This window comes from Vigna angularis, chromosome 11 (assembly GCF_016808095.1).
Source record: "Vigna angularis cultivar LongXiaoDou No.4 chromosome 11, ASM1680809v1, whole genome shotgun sequence".
NCBI lineage: Eukaryota > Viridiplantae > Streptophyta > Magnoliopsida > Fabales > Fabaceae > Vigna > Vigna angularis.
In genome coordinates, this window is record NC_068980.1 from 19,537,900 (window position 1) to 19,547,505 (window position 9,606).

General features: G+C 33.1%; 1 protein-coding gene across 1 annotated transcript; it reads right to left on the bottom strand.

Moving 5' to 3' along the window:
- Nucleotides 1-7,186: 7,186 nt before the first annotated feature.
- LOC108333519 (immune-associated nucleotide-binding protein 9) lies at nt 7,187-9,362 on the bottom strand. Its single transcript, XM_017568985.2, has 6 exons — nt 9,277-9,362; nt 8,852-9,077; nt 8,230-8,498; nt 7,878-8,042; nt 7,694-7,789; nt 7,187-7,567 (listed from the first exon to the last, which is right to left on the bottom strand). The coding sequence occupies exons 2-6, from the start codon at nt 9,054-9,056 to the stop codon at nt 7,364-7,366; spliced, it is 939 nt and encodes a 312-aa protein (XP_017424474.2). The 5' UTR covers nt 9,057-9,077; nt 9,277-9,362; the 3' UTR covers nt 7,187-7,363.
- Between the last annotated feature and the right edge of the window lie 244 nt (nt 9,363-9,606).

Genomic DNA, 9,606 nt, shown 5'->3' on the forward strand with positions numbered 1-9,606 from the left:
TAGTCTTTTGCACTCCTGGGCAAACCCAAAACGAAAACTAGGGAACTACTCAAACATCAGGAAGCTGACACAGACTCGAAAGACAGACAACAAAGACTCCAAAACAGAAACACAGTTGCACAATTCTCACAAAATTCTGGACGGTAAAAGGTATAGGCAGAATCCCACACAGAGTCAATGAAAGCAAATACTCAAAGAATCATCCAAACGGTTCAGTACAAGGAAAACATTCAATCAGTTCAAGAGATGAATCAAAAGCAACAGAGCCTCACAGATGCACACAATCAGTGTTTCTCTCAAGTGTTTAAGGTAAATCAATGTCACTCAATGCACTCAAGAAAGCAATCACAAACAGACTTGGCAAGCCTCTAATATCAACACTCAAACACATACGCATGTTCAAATCAAAAGGTCTTTTCATGGTTGTAATGGGGCCAAGGACAAGGGAGGATATATCTGGATAAGAAGCTACAACCCATAAGGAACAGAGGAGCAATGGGGAACAAGTGTAAACACATTCAACACACCCACAACCTCTAATTCCATCCTCTTCTTGACTCCATTATTATTATTATTTTTTTCATTTTCCACTGTTTTTCTGCTTTTTTTTTTTCATCTTGTCTCTTTTTTTTTTTACTCTATTCAGCACACAATTTCAAAGAGACAAGATACACCACATATTTACAAAAACAAAACAAGAAGAGGAACCAACTAGCCAATTCATCAGAACCCCCAGGAAGACCACACTTGTTCCCAAAACACTTCCAAAGCTCCAAAATTCCCTAAGGTTAAGTTAAACATGGTTTTTCACTTAGGGCTAGTGTATGAGCTCCAAAACAAAGAAATGGGGAAAGTACAGGCTCAAAAGGGTTATCAAAGGATCACAATAAGGTAGGCTTATTTGGCTAGAGAGGCTCAAGAACAAAACTGCCTTTATCACTTCCAAACATGCATATCAATCAAGAATTATCAACAAGAGTCAAGCCAAGGCATATGTGCAAGCAATCAAGAGACATATCACACAAGAAAGAACATCAAGTGGCTCAAATTCTCACACAGGGCATTTGTGTCACAATCAATTCAACTCTCAAACATCATGATCATCTTCCCAAGCAGAGAAAAGCAAGGATTTCAAACATATCAGAGTATTAATGAAGTGAAAGACACATCTACAACCTAAACAAAGTCCAAAAATCAAGAGAAACATGTAAAACTGTACACAAGACACGACAAAAATTACCTAGAAAAGAAAAAAAAATTTAACAAAGAAAACAAAAACTAACAAAGAAAAATAAAAATCTCCCCCAATAGACCACACTTAAACTACACAGTGTCCTCAATGTGTCATAAGTATAAGATCAAAAATCAGAACATTGAACAGATCATGGACAAGTGCAATAAAAGTAGGGAAAGGGGGAGAAGGGAAAAAAAGAAAACTCCCCTGGTCATGGTGGCAATTGCCAATTTTGGACTATCAGGGAGATGTCTTCCGTCATAGGATCCAGCAGGGAAGTTTTGAGGAAGAATTTCTTCATCCTCCAGATTTGATCTAGCAGGGAAATGTCTTCCACAGCTGGATCTAAGAAGCAAAGATTGTTGATGAGTGGGTTCAGCCGGTGCCTATTGATATTCAAACTATTGTGTATGTAAGCACCCTTGTCTTCCACTGTGGGTGTTTGTTGGTCAAATTCATATGTACCTCCTGCAACATGGTTAGTACATTGTGGCTCCAAAGAATTGACACACAGGGGTATAACACCCAATCCCAGTGTAACAGGCTGAACAACAAATATACTCTCAGAACATGAATCAGTTTCAAATTCAAAAGCAATATCAACAACAGACTCAGATTCATGTTCAGTGCATGGAGAATAAACATTTGGATGTGATAGCAAAAAGTGGTTCTCATCATGCATAGAGGGAGAATTAAAAACATTCTCATCAACAATATAATCATCAACATACCCCTCAACAGCATAATCATCAACATAATCAAATTGAGGTATGTTTACCTCCACTTCCCTGAAGATTGGTAAAATGGTGGAATATGAAAGTGGTCTACCTGGCTCACAATTTCTGCTTATACTTTCCTGGTCCTCCAAATCATCATCAGGATCTATCTCCTCAATCGCAAGAATAGGGACATTTGAAGGTGGGAGAGTAGGTGGCACAGTAGTAAGTGCATGACTCTGCTCCCCATCTCCTATGTGGATGACACTAACATCATCTGGAATCTGAACAGTCTGAAATGGTAACTCTGAATCTTGAGACTGTTCCTCAGTGAGTTGAGTGGTCATCTGCCCTATCTGATCAGTCATATTCTGAATGGCAGCTGCTATTTCCTGCTGAAACTGCATGTTCTCTTGCTGAAAATGAAGGTTCTGCATGGTCATCTGCTCCAACAACTCCTGCAATGTAGGCTCAGAAGTAGAAGGCTGAGGAGCTATTTGGACAGGAGCATCATGTTGTTGACTCTGGTATTGCTGGACTGGTGGAGGCATAAAAGCATTCTGAGATGGTGCTTCCTGATATTGCTGTGGAGCATCATACCATCCCAAACTAGTGTCATTCCATCCAGAATCGTTGTTGTAACCATACTGAGCAGGGAAGAATTCATCCAAGAACAATCGCTTAAGATCTTCCCAAGAAGTGATACACCCTGAAGGAAGACAATAAAGCCAATCCCTTGCTACTCCTTGTAATGAATGCGGAAATGCCCTCAAGAAAATGTGATCATCAGGGACATGTGAAGGTTTCACTGAAGAGCACATGATGTGGAACTCCTCCAAATGTCTATGTGGGCATTCTCCTGTAAAACCATGAAACTTAGGCAGCAAATTTATCAGTCCAGAAGTGAGAACGCAATGAACATCATCCTCATTAAGTGAAACTGGCTCCCGAAGAGAACTCTCAGAAGTTGGAGGATGAGTCATATTGTTCTCAGCATAAAAATCAGCAGAATATGAATCACAATCAGAGTAACATGCAAAAGGAGAATCGTAATCAGAGGCATTGGCAGAATAAGCAGTATTCACAAAATCAAAATAGGTAGACATGGAAAGAGAAGAGGAAAGGTAGAAAGGAAATGCTAAAAATTACGAAACAAACAAAACACAACACAATTGAACATGCGACACACACACACAAAACAGAACATCACATCACAATGTAAGACAAAACACAACACACACTAACACAACAAAAACCTAAGACTGAACCGTTGGTCCCCGGCAACGGCGCCATTTTGTTGAGAGGGTCGCACCTCCCACAAAAGTTGTTTGCATATAAGGAATGCAGTATAGCTAGGAATTGACTCCTAGGTCGTCTCTCAAGGACCAAATGTGGTTCAAGTCTTAGGTCAAACACGCAGTGGGGGGGGGGGGGGGGGGTTTGAAAGTGTTTTTGTAATTCGAAATGAACTAAATGAAAACTGGAAATTAAATACAACCAAACATAATTGAAAACACTGAAATAAATGAACAAAGCGTGAAGACCGAACAGTCATACAGATGACCGAACGGTTCTACATTGAGACCGAACGATTTCTAAAACAAGTGAGGAAATTGGAAATGCAAGAAGATAAAGAAGCCGAACAAAACAGACAACATGAAAATAATAAATTGAATTAAAGTGAATGAAAGCAGTGAACCGACATTCCTAAAGCAAGATGTGTGAACTAATTAAAATGCAACAGACAATAAAGAAACATGTGGTGTGCTATTCAAATGTAATACTTAAACTAAAACATTAAATGCCCAACATAACTTAGAATTTAAAATTAAATGCTCAAGGTGTGTGAGAAATTGAAATGCAAGAAATAAATAACAAAACACATCAACCCTATAATAACATGAAATGTCAAACTTAAACTAAAAAGTGAAATGTTCATTATAAGCGTAGGATAATATATATATTAAAAAAAAACTCTTGGGACATAACCGTGTGCACCTTCATTCAACATAATCAACACTTCCTTTTTTTTTAAAAGAAATAAATTGAACGCCATGTGTCTCTCTCCATGAATCACCGTGCTTCCCATCTTAAAAGAAAGAAAAACCATGTTGCACCTCTTCTTCTAGAAAAATAAATGCAAAGAAAAAAAATTAAATCTCCACATGTGCACCGCTTGCATCCCGCTCACTATGAATCAGCGTATACTCTTTGAAAAGCCAAAAACATTCAATCACAAAATGCTGGACCGAAAATGAAAAGGGGCGAAAATAAAAAAAGATGCAGCCAAGCCAAGGATTTAACGTTGAACCCTCATTTTATCCTCTCGGTAACAGCATTCACATGTTTTTTTTTTTAAAGAAATAAACGTTCCCAGCCAAAAGAAAACTCTTCCCTTAGGTGGCGGCTCCAACACGTCCCAGCTCTCTCCCGTCAACCTGCTACTCATCTCTCCAGGAAAATTGAATGTGATAAAAGATGTCCTTGTGTGTGGCGGCTGCTCACAACGTGCTGGACAGCAGCTCAATGCAAAGAAAAAGAAAAAGAATCCCTAGCCGTAACCCTCCATTCTCAATCTCCGTTCTTCCTTTTCTTCAAAGCCAATAAAATAGTAACCTCCCAAAAACTCCAATGCGAGAGAGACCCCTCTGGAACACAAGCCGAGAGAAAATAAAACAAGTGGGGCCCTCTTTGCAAGTGGCGGCTGTGCTATTTTTCTAAGGGCCGTGTGTCCCTTTTTAGGGTAGGGTCCACACAAAATAAAATCCTAGGGTGCCAAGTCATTAATTTCTAATTTTGGGTCTAATCTAATTTACCAAAAATTGACCCAAAATATAAGAGTTGATTCAAAAATTCTAAACTACTGAATTACAATTTAATTAATTCAAAAATGTCTGTGTGGAGAGTCTTGAATTTATTTGGCATTCTTCCTGATGTCCCAAAATGTATTTCCGAAATTTTCCTGCACTTCAAAAATGCACTTAATCAGCTCAGAAAATCCAAATTAGCACAATTACAAATTTCCGACCAAATTAAGCAGAATTCGGAAAACGGGGAAATAACAAACAATTAAACACAATTCACTGGTTTATTTAAGTGCAATAAACTAAATATAATTCAAGAAATAACGACTCATCAACTCTAATGATCATCCAGTCTCAAGTAGAGAAGGATGAATTATGTGGTTAGAGGAGCAGGAGGTCCTGGTCTATGTGGCGGTTTTGGACATAGTGTTGAGGACTAACCTTGTGGATGATATGGAGTATTTTGAAAGTGTATTTGTAAGAGGAAGTAGGAGTCATCGCAAGTGCATAACCTCCCGTGACCGCTCATCAACATATCATCGGAAGGAGTGTCTATTGGGTATTGTGGAATAATTGTCTATTGGGTATTGTGGAATGAGTGTCTATTGAGTATTGTGGAATGAGTGTCTATTAAGTATTGTGGGATGAGTGTATATTAGTAATTGTGGTATTGTGGGATGAGTATCTATGATGCGATTGTGTATGATGGTATGAGTATCTATAATGTGATTGTTGTATGATGGTATGAGGGTGTTTGACATAATTATTATATGACGTTTATTGAGTGTATCAAAGTAATGGATGAGTATCTATGATGCAATTGTTGTATGATGGTATGAGTATTTATGATGCGATTGTTGTATGATGGTATGAGGGTGTCTGACATAATTATTATATGAGGTTTGTTGAGTGTATCAAAGTAATTATGCATGTTTTATAAATGATTGGTTGCATGTTAGCTCACCCTACTTGTTTGTGTTTGTGTGTGTGCGATGATCGTATAATTCGTTATATGGGAGAAAATTGAGGAATGTCAGTCTGATTCGGTGCCAATGAAGAAAGAGATAGAAGAATAAATTAAAAGAATTCAAGTTATATTTATGAGTTTATAGTTAAAATCTGAGTTTAAAACATATATATATATATATATATATATATATATATATATATATATATATATATATTATCAACTATGAATTATCAAGTGTGAGATTAAGGGATGTTACCTTAAATGTAATGCTACAATATATCAATTATGAATTATCAAGTGTGAGATTACGGGATGTTACACCAACTCCCTTATTTGAAAAGAAAATCTCTTTCTAATGCTTTATTATGCATCTAGTACAAAGTCTTGAGAATAATGAAACATTAGTTATTTGTTGTTACGTATAAACGTGAGAATAACATTTAGAACGCAGTTTCGAAATGGAAAATGTTTTTTTAACAACTTTTTTTTGACATATTTTTTACAATAATTTATATGATAGCTTGTGATTGGTTCATTTTAGATATAAGGACCAATAAAATAGTGACACATAATCAATTGTCAAAAAATTGTTAAAATATCGATATCCTTTCAAAATATACATAATACTTCCAATTCAATCTTGGAACAGTACTCTTAACTCAACTTCGAAATTCACCTACTATTTTCACCCCCAAAAGTTACTACACTGACAATAGTCACACATTTTATTTATTTTCCAATCCTCACAACTTATTTAATTTAAATTTTTCCAACTCAAATATACTAGTTATCAATCTCAAAGGATAATAATACTTTGACAACATTTTTTAACAGCATTTTGATATTATCTACGTGTCATTCTATGATTGATCCAAAATTATTACAGAGTCAATAATAATAATCATAAATACTAATATGGACCAATTACAGAATGACATGTAGATGATGTTAAAATGTTGTCAAAAAAATATTCTTAAAAGATAAACCCCGTTTTAGATAAACATATTTCGCAAACCAATAAGCTTATCTTTTCTAACATTATAACCTCCTGACATGTGATTGATTAAACAATTCCTTTTCATTTTTTTTAATTTCACACATTTACTTTATTTTTATATTTCATTCCTTTTTCATTTTAAATCATTTTATTTTAAAATGATTCCTTAAAATGTAAACTTTAACCTATGGAGAAAAAAAAAAACTCTAATTGTATCATCGCATTCAACATTAACATATAAAAAAATCATGTACCTTTTAAAAGGTATTATTGTAAATTATATCAAAATGTAATTTTAGTTTTCTAGTTAATTTTTGCATTTTTAATCTACTTAACTTTATTAGATGTTCTCTATGTAGATAAAAAGTTTGAAACAAGAAAGAATATAGAATAAAATTAAAGCAAATATATACAAAAACAAAAGAGGAGAGAAATATAAAAGAAAATATCTCGTTATAAAGGATATAAGCATAATAAAATAAATATGAAATAAAATGCAAACACAATGATATAGGAGTTATGACAAATTAAGAAATGTAACCCAAATGTAATTTAGTTACATGGAAATACTTAGCAAATAAACAATATACAAACACTCACAATATCACAGAGGTAAAGTAGAAATATTAGAACGTATTAGAATTATAAAATGGGACATCTTCCACCTCCACCTCCACCTGTTTTTCTTTTATTTGCCTCTTCAAGATCCGTTTTCAGTTTTTGAATTTCTTTATCAGATGAAGTTTGGATTGCTCTGTAATTTTCCTCAGCTTTAAGTCTAGCAATCGTCTCTTCTTCTAACATTTTTCTAAGCTTTGTAATTTCTTCATTCAACTTTGATTCAATCTATATATTCAAAAATAATATTATTATTTTGAATGTATAAGAATGAAAATTAAGAAAATAATAATATATTAAACCTTTAACAAGTAGATTCAAAAATATTAGAAGGTATAATGTATAGTAATGTACCAAATCGGTCATTCGTTTAAGCTCATCATCATATCTTTTTTGAAGTTGCATTTTAATTCCCAATGTTTCCGCCTTTTCAGTTTCAGTTGCTTTCTCCTGTAAGAGCAAGTGATGAACTTATAACTCACTCATACCAAAATATCAATATTTCATAAATGCTTTAAAAAATTTATAAAAATTTCACCTTCAATCTTTTGAATAACTCATTTGTAAAAGGTTGTCCAGCATTATGTGACATAACTGCATCTACCAGATTAAGAAGTTGTTGAACTTGTTCCAATCGCTTGTTTTCGTCCTTAGTCCTATTATTGAAAAGTACTTTTCGATTGCCACATAAAGTGAGTATATCCTATAATAATATCAACCTCCATCATAATCAACATAATCTAATAGTTAATTATGGACTTTGATACAATTATGCAATCAATATACCATTTCATATGTTATTAAATATGCTTATTTATTTGTATAGTTTTTATTTCCTCCCTAATAATAAAAATTTGTATTTGTTAATTAAACTCATCATAATAAATTACCTCGAGAGATGGTGGACAATTAGAACCTAAATAGTCATCAAGTGTCTCTTCATTGTCTTCTAGTTCATCTCTTCCCGTGAATACCACAATCATGTAATCAACAATTTTGTGTCCAAATAAAGCTTGTAAGGTAAGAAAAGTAGCTTGTTCTTCTTCAGAAAAACGAGTTCTAATAGAAAACACCAAAATGATGGCATGAATCCCATCTTTGGTCAAATCAATACATTTGACTATTTCTTTTCCAACAGATTTAGTTCCATCAAATAACCCTACAAAATTTGTTAAGCTTTAGATTCATAATTAAATATATTTTTCCTCCAAATATTATTTTAATAGTTTTTATTTTATATTTTTAACTTTATTTTAAAAATGAAAATTGCTATATATTTGCAAAAACACAAATGCATGCAATAAAAATAAAAATATATTCACAAATATTAGGACATGAAATAGTAAGAATATTTTTATCAATATAATATTGAGACAAAGAGCAAAACATGTAATAATAAATTTTGAAAAAATAGAAGAGTAAAGATAAAAAATTATGAGAGATAAACATATATTTTTAGAAAATTGAATATTAAGTATTAAGTTTGTATATGATAAAATTAAGATGGTTCACCTGGGGTGTCAATAACATTAATAATTGGTCCGTCTTTCATTGCAGTTGTCTGCAATTCACAAACACTTGTTACACCAGATGAACTTATCTTTGACTTGAAGGCTTTTCTTCCAAGAATATTGTTTCCTGTTGCACTTTTTCCATTACCAGTACGTCCAACTAAAACTAATGTCTTCACCTCATTAGACAAGGAAGCTTTTCCCATTTTTGTAAATTTAGATTAACACTACAAAAAAATATCTTTTAATCAGAAATATTTGAACAAAATAATAAACATGGTTTTTATAGACAATAAATAGGAAAAAACAATTACGAAATAAATAAGTTTTGCAATATGAAGTCTGTCTCAAATCAACAAGTAATTATTTTAAATTAAGTAACATAATTGAGTGGAATGTAATTTGTTGAAGAAAAATATTTCATGCCTATAAACTATTTTGAAGAAACTCTTGTATGTGATGTAAAATGGCAATGCACAAACTAAAATCAAGATGATAAAATATATGTAAAAGATTATTTCAAGTGATACGATTACATAACTATGAAAACCATTTTATACTTGAGAAAAGCACATAAAAAGAATCAAACATCTAATAAGTAAAATCAAAGTGTGTATGATTATAAGAAGAAAATAATATGCCTAAACTAAATGTATGAGATAAGAATAAATAAGACAACAAGAAAGGATACCTCAGTAACAAAAGAAAAGTAAATTCTCTTTTTAAAAAATTTGGAAAAAAAAAGAAAATGAAGAT

What these genes read in the sequence shown, in the direction of transcription:
- LOC108333519 (XM_017568985.2), bottom strand. Translation starts at nt 9,056, where the DNA reads ATGGGAAAAGCTTCCTTGTCTAATGAGGTGAAGACATTAGTTTTAGTT. An exon ending in ATTGTCCACCATCTCTCGAG is followed by an intron (nt 8,043 to 8,229) that starts GTAATTTATTAT and finishes ATATTATTATAG; the next exon opens with GATATACTCACTTTATGTGG. An exon ending in TTAAACGAATGACCGATTTG is followed by an intron (nt 7,568 to 7,693) that starts GTACATTACTAT and finishes TTGAATATATAG; the next exon opens with ATTGAATCAAAGTTGAATGA.